This window comes from Ammodytes marinus (assembly GCF_949987685.1).
Source record: "Ammodytes marinus genome assembly, chromosome: 8".
Classification (NCBI taxonomy): Eukaryota; Metazoa; Chordata; class Actinopteri; order Uranoscopiformes; family Ammodytidae; genus Ammodytes; species Ammodytes marinus.
In genome coordinates this window covers 22,381,168-22,402,527 of record NC_137212.1, presented here as the reverse complement: position 1 = coordinate 22,402,527, position 21,360 = coordinate 22,381,168, and the positions used below count along the sequence as shown (strand labels likewise).

General features: G+C 41.8%; 1 protein-coding gene across 1 annotated transcript in view; it reads left to right on the top strand.

Moving 5' to 3' along the window:
• Positions 1-9,379, top strand: part of celf5a (cugbp, Elav-like family member 5a) — a gene marked incomplete at both ends in the record, with an annotated part of 184,611 nt that extends 175,232 nt beyond the window's left edge. Inside the window, 4 exons of the mRNA XM_080032461.1 lie at positions 4,607-4,819; positions 5,198-5,284; positions 6,508-6,651; positions 9,252-9,379. Coding sequence (XP_079888587.1) covers positions 4,607-4,819; positions 5,198-5,284; positions 6,508-6,651; positions 9,252-9,379 — 572 coding nt within the window. The remainder of the gene's footprint in view (positions 1-4,606; positions 4,820-5,197; positions 5,285-6,507; positions 6,652-9,251) is intronic.
• Between the last annotated feature and the right edge of the window lie 11,981 nt (positions 9,380-21,360).

Below are 21,360 nucleotides of genomic sequence, written 5' to 3'. Positions count from 1 at the left end.
GAACTTCACAACTGAAGCTGCCCAGCCGGTCTGCTCAGGGATCTGTAAGCCAGGCACATTGGCAGGGTCAATGCATTGTATGTACATTAGCCTCAACAGTGGAGCAGACAGGACCACAGGCGAAAGTTGGAGGAAAGTTGTATATTAAGTATGTTGGCCTACATTGTAATAACTACTGAAGGTCAATGGTTCACGTTTTACATAGTTCACTTTATACATTAGCTGAAGGCAACCCACAAATGTTCTATAAATAGTGTTAATATTGCATTAAATGAATATGTATTTTAGGAGTGTATGTATCCTGCCCTTTATGGCTTGGATACCAATGTTTTGTATCTCTCTTACACTGGAAAGCTTTTTTTTAAGAATTTTTTTTTTGCATTTTTATGCTTTATTGATAGTGTAGAGACAGAGTTGAAATGGGGCAGAGAGGGGAGTGACATGCAGAGAACGACCGCGGGCTGGAATCGAACCCAGGTTCGCTGCTGGCCGAGGCCCATGGGGGGGACGCCCTACCAACTGAGCTAAGGGCGCCCCCTTTGAGCGGAAATTTGAGGAAGCTTTTATCCAAGAGGTGTTGTTGAGACTGGATGATAAAGAGCTTGGTTAGGAGAGTGGTGATGTGTCTTAATTGTAGGTACAACTGAATGTAACCATGTAAGGGAGCATAGTATGGATGTCTAGTATTTGGTTTTACACCATACATGACCTTATCAGAAGTGAGAGTAGGTAGGGTCACTGTCTACTGCAGTTTTTATTAGGGCTTTCTTTTATTATCAAGCAGGCCAAGGGGACAACTGTAGACTCCAAGACTGTATTGATGTTTTATTGATTGTGGCTTGACTGTTCAATTAAGTTGCAACTTTCCTCGAAGCTCCCATTTTTCTAAGTCGCCTAAGGGAGATGATGATTAGGCATTGAGTACTTCACAGTTTGCATTGTTACTCCCAGGAGGCTGGTCTCTCGGTAGACGTTGGCCAGTGATCATCTTTTATTTTTCTTAATCAAAATAACATTAATTTGCTCTCCCAAGTATTTATTAATTTGTTAAGGCTAGTTTCCACTTAAGCTTACATCAAGAAATCATCAGCCTACAAACTCACAAAACATTAGCAAGGCCATTAGTGGAGAGGACAAACAGGAGGAATGTTGTTAACTTATTAATGAAGGCACCAATGCTCTTTCACCCAAGCATTTAAGAGCAATATTCATGACTAAATAAGCAAAATATGAAGTAGAAAACACAATTTAATTACTATTTAAGAGTAAAAAAGGTTTTAACAGCTAATCTGCTTCACCAGGACTGTGTGGTTGTGGTTGGATCATAATTGATTGACATTGGTTACTTTCAACCCAGCCGCTGTCATTTAATTATGATTGAAAATGGTGTCCAAAGTATGTTTTCAGGGCCCTTAAGTGGAAGGTTTCCTATATATCCTATAAGTAGTCGTAGATTACATTATTGGTAAGCTTAGCCCTTTGTCTAACGCAGAACAGAGTATGCGTCAATCTCATTTACAATGATTTTACTAGAGAATGAAACAGGTTGAAACAAACTCAGAAGTACATATACATATGGCTTTGCTTCACAAATCTTAATTAGTAATGTAAGGGCGGTCCTACATTCAAATTTCCATTCATCTAGGTACACCAACTGGCTTTTAGAAAGAGTTATGTTACCATATTTAGATATTTTTTTTTACACTTCAAGGACCAGACAGACATTTTCTCTTTGAGTCTAAATGAATCACATTTTAAATCAGTTGGATGAAAGCATCTGTTTTGAGTGCTTATTGCTTGCTCCAGCGAAAGACAGTCCTGTCGCTGCTAATGACTGCACTCTCCAGTATGGCTTTAGCATTCATCGTTGACTTGAATGTATAATTAGCATAATAAATACTTCTGTCGCGTGTGATGACTACTTTGGGGAAACCAATCATTACAAGGAGCAAAATCAACAGTTTGCTGCTCTAAGAAATGGCCTACAAGAACATGAATGATTATTGATTCCATAACAGAAATATATGTGACACACATACACATATTGACGTATATAAGTCTTGTTTAGCAGTGCATACTGCTTCCTTGCAGTGATAATTGTGGTGCCTGTTAAAGGCGAGCTACATAGACTATTTACTCTGCTGCCCCTTTGCTTCGTATTCACCAATACCAGAGTGGAGAAAAGCATGCCATTATTACAGGCCTATACACGCATCACACTCTTGACAGCCACATGGCCTTCTTATGTGTGTCTTGTAAACAGGCTGTGAATACAATTTCCCACAATGCAAGAACTACATGTCCACTGAGGTATAAAATGAAAATAGCTTGTTATTTTCCAGCTCAGGTTAGTAGGAAATTCTTCCTCATCTCAAATGAGGACATTCTCAGGGTCTGCTCCTGTTGGAGATTGGGCCATTGTGACAGTGTAGATAAAGATGATGACTACGCTACATGAATGGCTTCCTCATGTTATCATTGTTTTTATTGCCTGTGTTGCTTATTGTCTTTTCCTCAAACCATCACCCCTTTTTTTCTGATCCAGTGCATGTGTATCCCAGCAATACTAGACATTCAGTTTGGCTTAGTTATTGAGCATAAATGTTTCAGAGCTTATACAGTATATCAATGCTCTTTTTATTACTTATGATTCCTATAGTTATTCTGTTGCTGTGACATCTCCAGCATGATAACTGGACCAGACAAGGTGGCCCCAATCTGTTACTTCTGTCATGTGTTCTCCTGTACAGCGGATGTCTTGTCCAACTGCTGACCCTGTAATTGCATGTAAGGGGCCAACACTATACTACTACCACCACTGCTACTCCTATACTCCTTTCACTACAAACTGCTACACATAACGTTTAGACGTTACCACTCCCACAGCACTGGCTAAACCTTGGAAAATGAATTTGCCTGATGATGGAGAGGGTGCATTATCGGGTGGTACAGTAGAGTGCGTGTGGCCCGAGCAGACTAGCTGTCTCTAGCCCTCAGAATAGGAGCGGTAGTCTCCTGGGCCCTGGTAGGAGAATGGGCTGAAGCTGCAGTCTAATTCATCACAGCTCCGCAGGAAACAAGCAATTGGTGGGAGGCTTCAAAAAAAAGGGGGTGGGGGGGAAGAAAAAAAAGGAAACCAATGCAAAAGACACAACAGCTCTCACTGGACCCCGGGCAATTCCCCTGGTCACTGCAGTTGCCTGCCTGACTGTCGGCCTCCTCATGACTTAAATGTTGAAGCAGGAAAAGCCGAGGGAGAAGAAAAAGAGATGAGAGGAGAGGAGGGGGGAAAATCATAGGAAAACAACAAAGGCAATTCCATATGTATGTGTAGATGAAATTAGTCAGTGGTGGGAGGTTTCAGAATGTGATGTGCAGCATATTTACAGTTGCATTAGCATAAATATCCGCGCATGTAGTGTGTGTGTGTGTGTGTGTGTGTGTGTACTGGATGGGATTGTTTACCCTATCTGGACCAGCTCTCACAGGGGGGTTCTTTACTCAGGCACCAGATTGTGGGGATATGGCATGCTGGAGGGTTTCCGTGACAACCTGAGCCTTCTGTCCAATCACGGCGAGCGTTTCCAGATTGAGAGGTGGTCCTCAGGGGAGCTGTACTTCAGCGAGCTTGGATGCTTTGCCACGGAGCAGCCCTTTTAGAGGGACCATCGCACAGTGAGATTCTGCTCAAAATGGGTACTTTGATGTTCCCGGCATAATTGGAAACACTTTCCAAAGGAGGGTCCTTTTAAAATGCATTGAATGAAAGGGGACAGGGAGCATCCAATTTCGATTCCGCTCATGAACCATCCTGCAGCTGCCTTTCAGGCGTGTAGCATATATGTTATGACCCACCCATTTGTCAAACTGCCAACTGTTGTTATTTTGTCCTTTTTTATGATGTATAAAAGTTGCTACCTGCCCATTCAAGCAAATCTCCCCCTGTAATCTCCGCCTATATGTAGTCCAGGTCTTTTCCTTTTTCCCCCTCTCTTTCTCTCTCTGAAGTTGCATAGCGGTTTCATCATCTTGAGCAGTAGGAGCCAGCAGGGTATCGCACAAACACTGTGGACAGGCTCGTTTTTCACAGGTTGGCTTTCCAGCTATCCTGCAGGATGTGTCACGACAAACGGGGTCTCCTCTCTCAAACTCTCATTGCACCCCGTGTCCTTGCATTAGAGAGGAGCTTTGTGCGTGTGTGTGTGTGTATATATGGTAATGTGTGTATTTGTGTGTGTGTGTGTGTGTGTGTGTGCATGCGTGCACACGTGTGTGTGTGTGTGTGTGTGTGTGTGTGTGTGTGTGTGTGTGTGTGTGTGTGTGTGTGTGTGTGTGTGTCTGTGTGTGTGTGTGTGTGTGTGTGTGTGTGTGTGTGTGTGTGTGTGCGTGTGTGTGTGTTGACCTGCTTGTTGGTTCTGGGGCATAAAGTGAGTGCCTAAAGTGTTTGGGAAATCAATGGGAAAGCACGCCTATATGTGTGTGCGCTTACCTATACATCTCAATCCATTACATAGCGGTATAGTCTTCGGTGTCGTGGGGAGCTGTGAAGACAGAGCGCTAACGATCCAGTTAACGGTAAAACCTTCTTTTTGTTTCCCCCCCCCAGCAGGCCTCAGTTCTCCACCAGCCAACATCACCACCTCCGTGCCCAGCCTCGTCTCGCCACTCGTCAACGGATTCACCGGCATCCCCCACCAGCCGAATGGGCACCCCGCTGTGGAAGCTATGTACACCAATGGCCTGCCTCCCTACTCCACCCAGAGCCCCACCGCTGCCGACACCCTCCAGCAAGCCTTCACTGGAATACAGCAATACACAGGTGTGAGACAGGAGGGCCTGGTTTGCTATGGTGTGTTTTTCCCCGAGACTTTCACAATCTGCCGTGAATTCTTAACAAAAAACGTGTGTTTGCCGCTATGCGAGACAATTACCGCAGGGTAAACCGCTGTGTTATATATAATGTGTGAGGCTGTATGTATTCAGATGGCGTAGTAGAACAGTGCCTTAGAACAGAACATCAGAGAGCCTTTTGATTACACGTGTTATATGCTTGTGTGATCGACCTTAAGCATCCTTGACACCATTCCCTGTGGGTTTTTCCCCATGTTTTTTTACACCTCTCTCTCTCTCTCTCTCTCTCTCTCTCTCTCTCTCATTCTCTCCCCTTCATTCTCTGCCTCTCTCTACCAATCTGCAGCCATCTACCCAACCACCACGCTGACTCCCATTGGCCAGACACTGCCCCAGCCACCCCAGGTCATCCAGCAGCAACAGCAGAGAGAAGGTGAGGGTGAGAGAACTTTATTACTTCTACTACCACCACACACTTCTCATCCCATGTAATAGACATATAAAGAAGACAAGCAATATTACTTTAACACCGTAAACATCTCCGGCTCTGTAATGGATACATTAGAGAGAGAGAGAGAGAGAGAGAGGGCCGGGAGAACACAGCTCACATCTCATCTTAGGTAATGGATGTAATAAAACAACAACAGCATGATCGAAGAATGTTAATACGACTATTATTATACAGTACATCTCGGAAATAGGTCATGTATGACTCTACTTTGACCCATGCTTTTCTTTCTTTTTTTCATAAGTAATAATTAAAGCGCCTATAATAAAAGCTGTGAAAAGTGGCACTGCAACCCAGATGCAAAATAAAATGAATAAGTAAGAAAAAAAGAAGTCTAGCAAGTAGGGCATCGTGGACATTTTGACAGCTTACTCGAAGATGAAATAAAACGCAACAATGTGATGATTTCTAAACAATAATAATTCATTTAGGTTGCGTGAGCTGCTTCAAATTCATCAGTAGTTATCTTGGCATGGGCCATGTTGTAATTTTTCAACAACAAAAAATATATATGTACTATCTGTGTCAGAGGAGCTGTTAAAGTATTATAAAGCAATCCAGCCCTAATTTATTTAACATATACATATTTCACATATACATATTTTAATGCTGTGGTGTACCCAAATAGCTTTAAACAAGCGCTAAAGAAAAAATTATCACTGTCCTATATTTTTTTAAATAAAATGGGGAGCAAAGGGCAGCTGCCACAGAAGCAGAATCAGGAAATTGATTGCTTTTGCAGCACATTGATCAAACTGCAGATAGTGACTAGTTGGGCGAATGTGTTATATCATCTAGATTTAGCCCTTTCAAAAAAATTAGCATTCAATCTGAAAGTAGGTTAAATGTAAATACAAAAATGTCCCAGTATCTACACGGTATATCAGAAAAACAAAGAAGAAAACACTTTTCAATTTGATCTCGCGTGTTAAAGGACAGTTACTGTATGTTACAGCGCTGATAATGTCTGACGCGTGTACCGAGAAATCTATTTCCACTTATCTTAATTTAGTCGACATGAAAGACTGCATAGATCAACATGACAGATTCCCAGCTGTCTCTATCTGTCCCCTCATCCACTGAACACACACTCTCTCTCTCTCTCTCTCTCTCTCTCTCTCTCCGTCTGTCTGTCATTCTGTGTCCAGGTCCGGAGGGTTGTAACCTGTTCATCTACCACCTGCCACAGGAGTTTGGAGACAATGAGCTCATGCAGATGTTTATGCCCTTCGGCTCTGTCATCTCCTCTAAGGTCTTCATGGACCGGGCAACCAACCAGAGCAAGTGCTTTGGTGAGTTTCTCCCTGCCACTCACACACACACACACACACACACACACACACACACACACACACACACACACACACACACACACACAGCTATCAAGTCCACAACACACGTTACATTGTGGAAGAATGTAGTAGGTCTATTAACATTTTCATTGACTTTCTCTTCTTGGATAAAGCTCCGTTCTCGATGCGGAGGATTTTCAATATGTAAAGAGGTAGAAAGCAATGCAGAGGCAAAATGACCTCACATCCTATTTGAATGAATACACCAAAGGGACATCTACAATGGAAGTTTTGGAGTTGGGCACATAGCAATGTGCACTGCACATAACACAATTTGTTTTTGCAGTTTAATCTCTTATAGTTTTTTTTGCAGACATTCGTGGTTGTTGTGTTAAATCTCAAAGCGAAGTTGTGAAGCTTTACAGTGTAATTTACATTTCCACAGCATTTATTAAAACACATTTCCTTAGGCACTGCAGATTTGGATGATACTTGACAGCACCCAGACGTAGAGGATTGAAGGATCTTACCCCTTGACTGACTGACCCAATTTGCATATTGATGATTGTTTTGGCATCAGTGCTGTACGGGAGAAGGGGGGGGGGGGGCATGGGGGGGCTGACTTCATTGTTGCCAAACTAGCCATGATGCAGTCGATCAGAGCCCATGTCCTTGCTTGTGTTTGGCAGCTGTCTGACCTGAAAACCTTGAAATGCTGGATCAGCATTCACGTCACCGTTCTGTAACCCCAATATCTGTCAATAGCCTCACTACTGAGGCTGATCCACACACCTCCACGCCTCACGTCCCATTTAGCTCCGTCAGCCTACACACACACACCCACCCACCCCAACAGGCCCCAGGGCTTATACAAACTTTGAGGAAGCAGGCAGGGGGGGGGGGGGGGGAGGAAAAAGACAATTATGGATCAGCATTTGTTTTCACTTCAGGGAACCGCAGAACCCTGGGCAAAAAATTGATCGCCAGTCCTGTCTCCCTGGGGGGACTTAATAACATATAAATTCATGAAAGAGGAGCTATTTGCGGTATTGACTTATACACTATGCATTTACAACATAATGTTAGGCCTGGGGAAGGAGGGGAGCGCAGCGGTGTAATTAATCTAGAAAGAAGAAAGAGGGGATAAACGCAGACTGACGGTGGTGCCAAAGACGGAGAGAAACAAGAGAAAGCAACACTTGTAGTATGTGACAGGAGACTGTGCGGCGGGGCTTAAGAGCTCTAAAGCTCTATACTCTCCTCTTCTCTGCATCTCATCTACACACTCCCCCAACCTAGAATGCGTTAACCTGAAGGCGGGTTAGCAGGGCACCTTATTTTTTCGTTCCCCTCGTTCCTACGCTTTCTTCAGACTTGCATTCGGCGCTGCCCAGCCTTTTCCACCCTAATAGGCCAAACCCCAGAGCCAAGCAGGGCCGGGCCAGACAGCTCTCCCAGGTGGCTGCGGACGAGGAGGAGAGAGAGAGAGAGGGAGAGGCTCCTGCTGTTTTTCACGGGTCATGGACTGTTCCTAATGACACCACAGACACAGGGGAGCGCATCAAGCGGAGACACACTTCACTGCAGTTTCTGGTCACTGAATCCTCAAGGCTTTCTTTTTTTATTTATTTTTTTACACATGATGAAAACAGGATGTTCAGCATAGGTTTGAGGAGGGCAGGGTGTGTGTCTCAGGGGTTTTTGTGTGTCTTCTCGTCGTGGCGAACTATGTTTGCTCTTGTGTGTTTTTTTGTTGCCCGTACTACTTTGCACTTGAGCTCATTACTTCTTTTGGAATGCAATGTTCAGAAAAGTATTATTGCAAAGTTAAAAAAGAGAATATATTTGTAGGGATGACAGAACGCAGAACCCATGTAACCAGTATATTTTTTCAAAGATGGAAAATACCAAATATTGCTAAACTTGTCTTCGGTACTGTTTTTTTCATTACAAAAGAAAATATTCTTATGAGATTAGTGATTCATTCATCTTTTCATATTCCATTCAATCCTTTTAAAAATCAGCAGTCCACCTTCCTTAACCTTCTGAATTTGGGATATATATATATACACAGTATACCTCTCCCTTACATGCCTCTATGAAGAAACACCAAACAAACTGCTTGATATTACATCTCTTCCAGACAAAAACTGTCAAGCGGGAGACATCATCACAACAGTGATGCCCTGTGACAGTAGCGCCCCCACACTCGTTGCGTCTAGGGGTCTCACAAGGGTCGGGTTATTTTCTGCTGCACAAGGAGAAGCAGCTGGTATAAATCTAACACACTGGTGTAGGCTACACTGTTGACATATTAAACTTCTTCAAGTCTGTTTTTTTTTGTTTCTTTAGAAAAACAACTTTATAGGACAACTTCACGGACAGTGAGCATTGGCTATAGGCAACTCAAAGGTGCTACCTGCCTCAATAACACCATCTAGACAGGATGTTTGTTTATGTCCCTCACCTTTTCTGACCGCCAGTTGTGTCATTGGCAACAGATATCAACTCTAAACACTGACTTCAGTTCTCAAGTTAAATGGTTTAGGTAATTATCTTCATTCTGAATAAGGTCTAATGAGTTTTTACTTTTTCTAAAGGCTTCGTGAGCTTCGACAACCCTGCTAGTGCACAGGCAGCTATTCAAGCCATGAATGGCTTTCAGATTGGAATGAAGCGGTTGAAAGTCCAGCTAAAGAGACCGAAGGATGCCAGCCGCCCTTACTGACACAGCCTACCTTCAGTATTCATTGCAGCAGCACAGGTGAGCCCACCAAGTGTCAAAAGCCTGTCACCAGTTCAAGATTTAGATTTAGAAAAAAGTGTTTCTGTCACGGCTGGAGATTTTAAAGTCTTTGCCTGGCATGTTGGTGCCTCCCTGCTTTTTTAGAAATGTCAAATCAAATCAAATCAAAAATCAAATCAGTTTTATTTGTATAGCCCAAAATCACAAATACAGTATAGTGCAGTTTATCTTATTTGACAAGAGTATACTATATGTTGGGTGACTATCACACTAAATATTATAAAAATGTTCCAACAAATTCTAGAATTGTTTTTAGGTATCCGCAGACAGCCTTGTAGAAACTATGCAGGATTGATTTAATATGCAGCACATCAGCAGGAGTATTAATTATGGGGGAAAAAATCTGTCTTCAACGTGATTGACAAAGATTGATTGGTGTGCCAGTGCGGGGGTTAGCTCTCTCCAGACCATTACACTGATATAATAGAGCCATATTGAACTATCCAAAGTTTAAAGAAATGGATCTTTTGGAATGACAGTTTAATGAGCGGCGCCATCTGAAACTTGCCTTTTTCTCTTCCACTTTGCAGGTTTTAGAGGACACTTGAAGATATCTCGGAGAAGAGTTTAAACTTTTTTTCTTTGAAAGCAAAACATGTTTAAAAAAAAAACAACACATAAGGAATTTTTCGAAGACATATCAGCATTTACTTATGAAGATATAGGTTCTGGGGGCGAAGAAAAAAGAAGATTGTGAAAGAGGAGAAGGCGCTTCAACGGGGGACTTAACAGGAACAGATGGCACAGTGCAAGGAAGACCAGGAGAAGAAGAAGGAGAAGAAGAAAAAAAACTGAAAAAAAAGATGTGATGAGACTGAACAACAGAATTTTTCCTTGTTGAGACTTGAATTGTTAATTAAGCAACAAACTAACAAACAAAAAAGCAGCAACAACAAATAGATTTCTATATACATATTATATACACACAGGGCCGTCGTATAGGGGGTAAAGGTTATGACGATTATAAGGGCCCACAGCCAGCTAGGGCCCACACAGCCCCCAGTAGAATCTACGACAGAATGATTATGCATACAGTGAACTAATATATAATCATAGGAATGAGTCCGAATTAAAACAAAGCCACAAGTCATACAATATTCTAGTTTTAATCATTTCAATAACCCCCTGGGCCCCTTCTTAAAAAATGGTTTGGTCCACCCCGCGGTTCGTTCTTCCTCATTGGAATTAAGTGAGCGCGAGCGAACTCAAGCAGGGCGAGGATGCCCCCAAAAAAGCACAAGTTCGCACACCAGAAAAGAGTTGAGAAGGAGGCCAGGACTAGGATATGAGCAGCAGAGCAGGGGCCCAGGACTTCAAAAACTTTTTTTCTAAGAATGGTGAGAGTAAAACTACAGAGGGAGGCTGAAACAATTAGCCTACTACTTGTTCATTGATAACATTACCTTTGACGGGGCGCAGACTGAATCCTATGTTAGCTGTCATCTGGCCGCGCTACACTCTGATCAAGTCGCCAGTTCATTAAAAAAAAAAGAAAAAAAAAGTCGGCAGTTCATTGTAGACCAACGGTTCCTACAGTAACTATAACTGAACGTTACTACTACAGTGACTATGTGTTTCACACATATTACTGTCTGACAGTGCTCCAGTAGCCTATGCGCCCATTCAGAGGCTGCATTGAATTGTATTATGACGCATTCAACTTCTACTCGGTAATTATGAGCATCTGACGATGGTCAGTTACCATCAGGGCCGTCTGACTGCGGACAGGCTTGGGGGGCCCAAGGCAGAGGGGGGCTGCACCAAAAAAAAAAAAAAACGTATTTTTTGTATTTTTTATTTTTTTTACTGGCTCAATATAGGCCCCTGATCTTTGAAGGCCCAGAAAAATTTTATTTAGGAAGAAAAAAAACGGATATCAGGGGCCTTTCATTTGTCAGTACATTTTTGTTATTTTTTAAATAACATTGTTCGGGGCTACGAAGATCAGGGGACTATATTGGGCCATTAAAAAATACAAACGAAGGGAAAAAATTCCCGAGGCTGACTGGATTTTTTAAACATGTACATTTCTTCTTTCTGCTTTTTGGTCATTCTGTGTCTATTAATTATTCCAGAAAATAGTACTAAATAGCTTACATAGGAAACAGTTGATTTAGCCTTAGTTTTCTTCTCAAAGTGCACCAGATTGATGAATTTTACTTTAACATTTAAAAAAAATCTTCCGGGGGAGCATTCCCCCGGACCCCCCTAGAAGGTCCAGGGTCCACGACACAGTCTCCCAAATTCCTGTGAGAAACACTGTGTGTGTGCATGGTTATTAAGAGTCATTAGACCAGGGGTTGTGTTCAAGTACGCGTAATGATTTGGGGGCGGTTTCCCAAAGCCTTCGTAGAGCCTTCTTAACGCTACGTCATTCGTAACCCCTACGTAGAGTTCCTACTTAACATTTCGCCTGTTTCCCGAAACGTTCTTTGCTACGAATCTCTTTCGTACGTCCTACGTTGGTAAGGTTGGTCTGGAGCGCCCGCAGAGCCTTCTTAGCTCTACCGTAGGGATGTTTCAGCTCTCATTTGTGTCATTTAACTAATACATCTGACTGTATTTCATATCAAACGGACACAGCGATGACTGTATTAAATAACAAACTGTTAAAAACGATAACTGTATATAGCGTACATTTCACATTTAAAGTAAGCTATATATTTTAGCAGAATACCATTCACTCTGATTCACAAAGTGTTCAAACTATAAGTAGCCTACATAGTCATCTAACTGACTTGACAATCAGCATTAACTGATTGGATGCGATGTCCGTCAATATGAAAATAGGCTACTTTATATGTGATACACTACAGCCTACAGTCGGATCGTTTTTATCAGTTTGATATTTAATACAGTCATTGCTGTGTCCCTTTGATATGAAATACAGTCAGATGTATAAGTTTAATGACAAGTGAAGTCCCTGCGATCGCTGTGGCATCGCCAGAGATAGGCTTGGCTACTACAGACCCCCACATTTCCTTCCGTAAGCACCATGCGTAAAACGGACACGAGTGACATCCCTGTTGCGCATGGAACTGCCACAAGTCATTCATGAAGAAAATAATTGATGGAAACAATCTTAATCTCCTCCGCTGTTTCTATATTTTTCTATAGCCTAGGCTACCTTTTTTAAATCAGTAGGCCTATAGGCTATGGTAATACGTTCGACCAAGGTTAACACTAGAACCATCGCACTGCGGAGCTGTCAGCTGAGCCGGCTCAGCTGACAGCTCCGCAGTGTGCGTCGGATTCTCCGCCTCAAAACATGTAAACGTGTGAAAAAATTAATGAATAATCAATTAAAGCTTACCTTAAAATAAGTGTGCCATGTTACTGTTTATTGTATTTAGGATTTTAGCTCATTTGGACGCTGTTTGGGCCGTCTGTTTTTATTGATATAGGCCATTGGCGATATTATATCTACTTTCAGTTTCCTTACTGACCCACCACAAAACGTGATTATTGTTCTTAAAGATACTTAGATTATAAAGCAAGAGGTGTTAAATAAATGTTTCGGCTTAGAAGGATTTCTAGTAGGGATGGGCATTTTAAGAAATTTCCTTGCTCGATCATCGCTAGAATTATCGAGCAATTATCGATTAATCATTAACTTTTTCTATAGGCTATATTAAAATTCCCGTTGGTAGAAAATAGCCTACAAAATGCAGCATGTTTTTATCAATGAAATCTTTATTCCAACAATAATGTATAGGCCAACAATAATACAAGACAGTTAACTTGAAGACCTACCTACAACTGTTTAACAGTTTTAAAATAATAAATACAGGCATTATAGGTTATAGGCCTATGCGGCGCTCGTAAAGGCCGAACAATGCGCCTACAGGCGCTCTTAAAGGTTTGGAAACGCTTCAACAAGACTAAATCTGTATTCCAATTACTATAAGTAGCCTACTATCGGCCAACAATAATCAAACAAGGCAGTACAAGTGGGCATTAAATTGTATAACTGTTTTGAAAAAAAAGGGAAAAAAAAAAGGCCGACATAGCTATGCCTATAGGCTGCAGCCGGCGCTCGGAAAGGCTCGCAACAAAAAGATGAGCCACACATTTAGAAACAATTGCATGAACTAGCCTATCTAAAAGCAATACCTTAGTGAACATATATAAGGCTGAACTTGTTGCTAAAATGTCACAGTTTTGACAAAATGTAACGACTCTAAGAGGCACCAAGCCTAAAGAAAAGCGGAGCGAGAGACAACACATTAAGAAAAAAAAGAGCGACGTACATACGGTGGTGACCGTCCCCACTGTCCATAGCATACAGTACCTCCAGCCTACATATTTTTGTTTAGGAATATAAGCATGTTAACATGCTCGGGGGTCAGACGCGAACGCAGCCTTGTAACTGTCAGTCCAGCTCCAGCAGCAGAAAACACCCGCTCTGACGGGACCGAAGTTGCGGGGATGCAGAGGTATTGTCGCGCCAACTTTGACAGCCTGGGGAACCTTCTTCCTTTCACTTTACACCAGTCGGTAGGGTTGCAATCCAGGGGTGGGGGGGTTGGGAGGGTATCCCTCAGAAAGTTATTAACCTCTGTGTCAATGCCAGTGTCCAGTATAGTGGAGTATTGCTCCCCGAGGAGTAGTGCCATATAGCGGAAGCCTGTGTGGCGGCGGCTCCAGTGTTTGCGGTCCCTTCGTCCGCGTGCCGCCCAGCCTGCTCGATAGCCTCCTGGCCTGTCTCCACTGCCTCTCCCAGTTCAACTAATTTCGCATGTGTACAGTGCACGTCTCCGTTTTTTACATTAGAAATAATAAAACATCGTGCCCTGGTGGTTAGATTTGTTATTTCTTCCACATAGTGATATTCAATTAAATGCTTCAAGACTCACAGTATGCAATACAACGTCCTTTTGATCGATAACAATATAAATTGATCGACACATTTCTTAACGAGCAATTATCGAGCATCGATTAATTATGCCCATCCCTAATTTCTAGTAATCTTTTATTCGCAAAGACTTGTCATGCAGCTTCGCATGAAATAAGCAGGAAATGGAAAATCGAACTCTGAGCAATCGATTTCAGCAGTGTACGTACGACGTATGGAGTGTTTCTCCCAAGAGACCGTTCGGGAACCACGACTACAGAGGTAAACAACTTTGGTAAGTCATAACGTAGGAGTCTTCATAGCTCGCTAAGAGATGACGTTATCGGGAAACCGGCCCCTGGTCATTCATCAATAGAAACATTGTGTTGTTATCTGGCTCAGAGAGGGACCAGTCACTCATACGTTTTGGACTATAGAGAAACATAGCTTTTACATGTTTGTATTGTAAGACCGCCTCTCAGAGGGCCCATCAGGACTTCCTGTATAGGGGCCCAGAATTTGGTGCAACGCCCCTGTATACACATATATATAAGGAAAAGAGGCGCTTGTGGCTTTTACTGTACTGGACAAATGAGGGTTTAAACTTGAAGATCAAGAAAAACAGTGGAAAAAAAAGAAGCTATTCTATACGTCCACTGACAGACTTTCTTTCTCTTTCCCTCTTTCTCTTATTCTCTCACACCGTCTCTCTCAGCAAAGCGCAGAACTATGACTACTTGGAGGTCACTGAGGTTTCCATTAGCAACAGTATAGAACTGCAAAATCTTTCACCCCTAAGGGACCAAAGGACCAAACGTTTTTATTGTTCTGAAACAGTAATATATAGTATTGATGATACTAATACTACAAACTACTACTAATAATATTAAAAAGTTAAACTTAAGAAGAAACACTAGCTTCAGGTTGAAAAAAAAAGAAGAGGAAAGGGGGTTTTGGTTTCTTTTCCTTTTACATTTATAGCTACTGGGTTTGAGGATATTAAAACAAAACAGAAAAAAAAATGTATAAAAAAAATAATGAAGCTGTACTAATTTAGTGGCGTAGAAATATGTGGGGAGGACATTGATTCGGGCATGTTCAGATATGTTTTTTTATTTTTTGCCACTCATTTTGCATCATGTTGCATCATTCACCATGTCATCTCGGAGGCGTGATCCCGTTGGCGTTATTGTGTCTGTAAAAGAAAGAAAGAAAAAATGTTCAGCGGTGCCAAAAGGGACACAATATTAGCCTCTTTTTTTTTAAAAAGGAGACGGTACTAATCTACGCCCGTTTCTTTGTCGACGTAACGCTGCCCTCTTGTCCGCACATTGAAATTCAATAATTGGAGCAGGAGTCATTTCATGTCGCCGTTAAAGCTTTGATATAACAGATAACCTGGCCATAAAGCACTGTGGTAAAAGTGCCACCCTGGCTGAGCAGGATACCGGGCAGTAAAGAAAACAGCACAGCATCTGTAACTGCTTAATAAAATATACAAATGAGCCTGACAGCCAGTTGTAAAAAAAAAGAAAAAAAAAGAAAAAGAAATCCATCGGTGTGTCACAGTGGTCCCTGCCAGGTCATGCCCTATCCCGCTGCCAACCTTCTCCAGCTGCTCTCGGCAGGCGGTAGCAGACTAGCCCCCCTCTTTCCCTCTCGCTCACCTCACCTCACCAGTGCCAGCATATCTCTCTCTCTCTCTTAATAGGGACCATCAGTTCACGGGGGGCCAAGAGCTAACCCACAGCATAATTAGGATAATGATAATATTGATCAGATGGGGAGCATCACCGCAGGGCTGCAGATGCACAGTCAATTACACATTGGCATTTTGAATGAGTTGACTGAGTGACAGAGTCTATTTCTCTTTCCCAGTGCTTGCATGGGAGTCCCACTCCCCCCCCCCCCCTTACTCCAAGCCCCTTCTTACTACTACCCACAGTCTCAGAGGGGAACCCCCACCCCCCAAATCAGACAGAGGCCAACAGGTCAATTACATCTACGTCATTATCACAAAATAAAAATAAAATAGGTTCCGAGGTATACATGGCTGAGACAGGAGGATCTGTATATAATGTGTAGAGTGGATTGTACAAGTTCTTCAGTGAAGAGCAGCTGTATATTTTTCTTTTTTCTAAAGGGTATAATAGCACAGTAAGAGAGCTTGTACACGGTGAGGAACAGCCTGGCATTACCAGCCTTAGGAGGTCAAATTAAGAGCAAAATGATCCATCAATTAGACAGCGGCAGGCCTGTAAGTGTAGCTACTACAGCTGCTGCTGCTTCCACAAGACGACAGCTTACCATTAGCGCCACACATGGCTCCTCCTATATACAGTGTGGTCACGACACATCATGCCAGAGCGGATATGATTAATTCACTAAACTACTATTGTCCGCGGTGATTAGTTTACAAAGAGACGCATGTTCATGTCCGAGATGATATCTGTTTATTTTCTTCCTTTTTTTTAACCATCACATTTCTTCAACTCACATCCACTAAGTTATGTCTTTTCATTTTCAACATTTTTTTTTACAACACACAACTCACTGACTCAGTTTTGCTGGGAAGCATCTTGCCCCACACAGGACTCTGTGAGACCTCGGCAAATGCTGCCTCAATGGCCCCATCTGTCTGCAGAAAACGTGACTACGTTGGCTATATAGTCTGGTACAATATATTCACTGGCCTTCAACAGCTTCCAAGGTCTTGATGACTGTATCTTTTACTTTTTACCCTGGGCTCAGTCACTTTACTAATATGTTTTCTGGTTCACAAGATATTTTTTTTTTTTCAAGAGACCATTAACAAATGTTTCCATCATTCACTGTGTATTGTTCTGTTGCAATACTTCAATGCTATAGAGAGTCTTTGAAGATGCCTTTTCTCATCATGAATTGCCAAATTATGCAAGCATATCCACCGCAGTTCCGCATCAAATTTTAAATGTGTGCCAGAATCCTCGAACATGTAAGATAGTTGTCTTAAAATTGTATTCATATTCAGGAAATATTGATCAGCAGAAACCAGTATTATTTTTATTTTTTTTGTATGACATTTGTATGAGGAGACTCGGTTTTAGGCAGTGATGATGTAGAATAGGGGTTTCCAGAGAAAAGGTTAAATTTCAAATATATATGCCAGAAGACAGCCTCTTGTCCCCCATGGTGAGTTACTGTTAGTTTTCCTCTCCTCTGTCAGTGGCCTGGCAGCTTTAGGAAGCGGTGATATATGCCATCCTTTCCCCGAGCCATGCGGGCCTTATAAACCCACTCCAAAATCTTTTCTTATGGGATCTCGACTGGAGAGTTTTTTGAATTATTAAAATCAAATTAAACTTGGCCTTCACAACAGCTTGAGTAATGCAAATTAAAGATGCCAGCTGTGGCTCGAAATGTAATGAGTTTGAAAAGATGTTGAGCTAATTTCATTCTGCCAAGGAAAAAAATGAAATTTGATCGAAGCCAATTAAGACAGTGAGGGTTTGTGGATGGTTTGTTTGTACTTGCATAAGCCAGGCTGCGTATACATATCTATGGTTGAATTCAGAATAGGGAAGAAATGATATGAGTGAAATTCAAGAAAGGGAATTGAGTTAGCCATTTTGAATTGCCAGGACTGAGTAAAATCCATTTAAAAGAGGCAGTAAATAGCAGTACTGATTTCAACAGTGTTCTAATCAAGCTGCATTTGGTCCATCTAAAGTTTATCTTCTCCATTGTTTTTTTTATTTTCTCATCCTTTAAAAAAAAAAAGATTTTTCTCATCCTACCATGGTGCCCTTTCAATCTCTGAGCATGCTCAATGGGGTCTGGGAGGGTTAAAGATTATGATTATGGTACTACTCGTATTAACAATATGACTCTTTAACTATGGTTTGAATGCTAAGGATAGTAGCTTATTATAAATATGAAATCTGTATATTATGGAAAATCAGCACAGGACCTTTCTTTGAGTACATATAGGTTAGGGGTTGGAATGGGGATTGGGGAGGGATGGGGCGGGGCGGGGGGGGGGGGGGGTTCGCTTTATAAAGATGTTAACTTTCTGGTTTCTCAGCACAAAGCATACAAAAACATATAAACAAAAGTGTGGAGTCTATGAAGAGGACTTAACTGACATACAGGGCGCAAAAAGAGGAATCTCAGTACTATTCTTTAAACCTGGAGGAGAACATGCAGTTTACAGGTTGTATTGTGTTTCATTCTTTTTCCCTTTTTTATGGAGAGCGCCACCTGTTTTTTGTGGCAACGTCAGTACAGCATGGATTAACTGACAGGGAACGCAGTATCTTTTTATAAGAAAATCTTTAAAAAAAAAACTATGTGTTCTGTATTAGCCTGAGAAACCAAACATTTTTTTTTCCCCTGTTGAAATTTCTTAATACTTGCTGCTTAGATTACTTCATATTAATGATTGATGATTTAATAATTTTTATAATTACTTATCGGGTCAAGTGTGTAACTTGATGTTTATTTATGTGTTCATCTATTTATTTATTTTATTTATTTATTATTTATTTAGCCAATTATTTATTTATTTATTTATTTTTCTTTTCTTTAATGTTATGGTAAGATAAAGATATGTATCAAAAAGAAACGCTTATTGGGGCTTTTCTTCTTTCTCCTTTTTTTCCAATTTTACAATAAAAATTCAAACTGGACGTTTTGTTTCTCACAGTAATATATCATGTTGAATGGAGTGCTGAACCACAGTGTGAAGAGAGGGGGAGATGTTGCATAAGGATTCACTGCCCTCTTCACCCAGAGGACCTAGAAAGTTCTTAGTGCAGATATTGCAGCCTGGCACAGCCCGCCACCTGGTAGCCTTACTGATTCCTCATCCCTTTGTATAAAACACTGGTGGTAGTGTCATTTGCATTAAGGATAGCCGCGTTACTGCTGCACAGCCACAGCTTGAAACTTTTTTTTAAAAACATTTTTATTTTTCATATGAGGCTGTTCCTGTTGCTCGCACACTAGGCAGCAGTCCACTTCGGAATTCATCACGGAACTCTGGAAGCTTCAGGGGACCAAATGTACCCACTTCAAACTCTATGGAAACTCACTCAGCAGTTCAGTATGTAGCATGGTTGGGATTATCTGTCATTGTGGGGACAGACTGAAGGCTTTACCAGTTAGCTGGCAGGTAGCCTGATGCTGCCCTGCTGCAGACAGACACACTGCGACTCAAATAGATGTCAGGACATAATACTATTTTTCACTGAAGCACGGTAACACTTTACAATAAGGATCCATTAATTAACTGTAAGGGACTGCTTAGTTAATTACATTAACAGCTAGCTAATGCATAGTTAATGTTTATTAAGCGTATTAAGCATTAACTTAGCATTAACTTAACAGTTCATTAATACCCTTAATGTAAAGTGTTTCCAAATACACATTGGTATATAAATATCAGCAAGGTGGGAGGCATCAGCCAATGATAATGTTAACCTATCCAATGACGTTATCGTTTTGACAAGCTGGAAGCTAAACATTGAAATAAGGGAATGCATTGAGTCAGAGGCGGCCTTAATGATCTGGGGGCTCGTTTCAAGACCTAGTTTGGGCCCACCACTTTTTTTTTTTTTATGAATAATGCTTGTGCATGCTCCCCGCGAAAATAAAAAAGATTGTGGAATCCAGTTGGTTCATAGACAGATAATAAGATAATGGGCCCCTTGGCCCAGACTCTTAAAGTGCCCCCCCCCCCCTCCACACTCCTCCCTATCCAGTCAGGTACACTGACTTTTCAACACAGATACATACAATTAATGTTCAAAAACATATTAAGGAAGTCAGTGTTTCCCACAGGATTTTGGGATACTGTTGGAGGGACGATTGAGTATGAGTCAAGTCTACATACAGTTACTGCTGCAGTTCAAAATCTGTTGTTGACAGTTGACTTTCCTATATATCCACTGTGTAATCATCATCTTTGTGCATCAGAGGTAACTGTAGCATCAGAATCAGCAGCACAGCTGAGACTTTCACAACATGAGGAGCAGTGGTGACAGATATGGAAAGAAAGGATGGGAGGGACAAAAAAGTAGAGTCACTGGCTCATGAAATAAATTGTCCCAATTACAATAAAGTGTGGCTCTTGGTCAGTGTGCGCGGCAGGCAGTTCATCTTTATTACAATCAGTTAATGAAAATCAATCCCCCTCCTGATAAACTCTTATCTCCACGGCCTTTGCGCGCCCCTCGTGCGGGGAGATAATAAATTAGGGTAATATTGCCTTTGATGAGGGAGTGAATTGCAAATTGTTGTAACTTTCCAAGATTTATGATGCAGATGCTTAATTTCCGAGCTGGGTTTTTCGGGGCGTCGGGGTGCTGGGGGGCCATTTGTTAAAAGTTTGGTGACACAGGCTCGTTAATAAAAATACACACACAGACAACCAGGTGTTCTCTACTGTAACAGTAGCTGAGGAAACACTGCTGAAGTGGCAGGAACTCCTGGCGTGTTGGATTGGTGGGCCATGTTGTTTTATAACAGAGGATACATATATGAAGAGGCAGAACACCCAGGGGGGGATGCAACGTGTTTACCAAAGTAGGACTGCCAATCATGCAGTCTTATTCCCCCCCGCCCCCAAACTCTTTCACACAAGCCAGGAGCGTATGATTTGATATGTAGGTCAATACCAATTCTGGAGTGAGCCAGTCGGTGAGATTCGTCTAGTTGCTTGCTGTCACTCTGATTATTGAGAAGACACAAAAAGATTGAGTTGGTCAGGTATGAAAGAGCCTGCAGTGTGAGATAGCTGCATAATAGCTGCAGCTAGAGCAGTCTGAAAACCACAAACACACACACACACACACACACACACACACACACACACACACACACACACACACACACACACACACACACACAAACTCGCTGGGAAATGAGTAACTATCTTGCTCTTTGTTCTGCAGCAGTGACCCATGTAACTGGCCATAAATGCATGTGTATGTTAAATGTCTTCTACCACCGTGCCAACAATCAAGACTCGTGAGTGCATCATTAAGCAAAATGCTTCAGTTCAGAGAAGGTTAAGGGGTCCTTCAAGTCA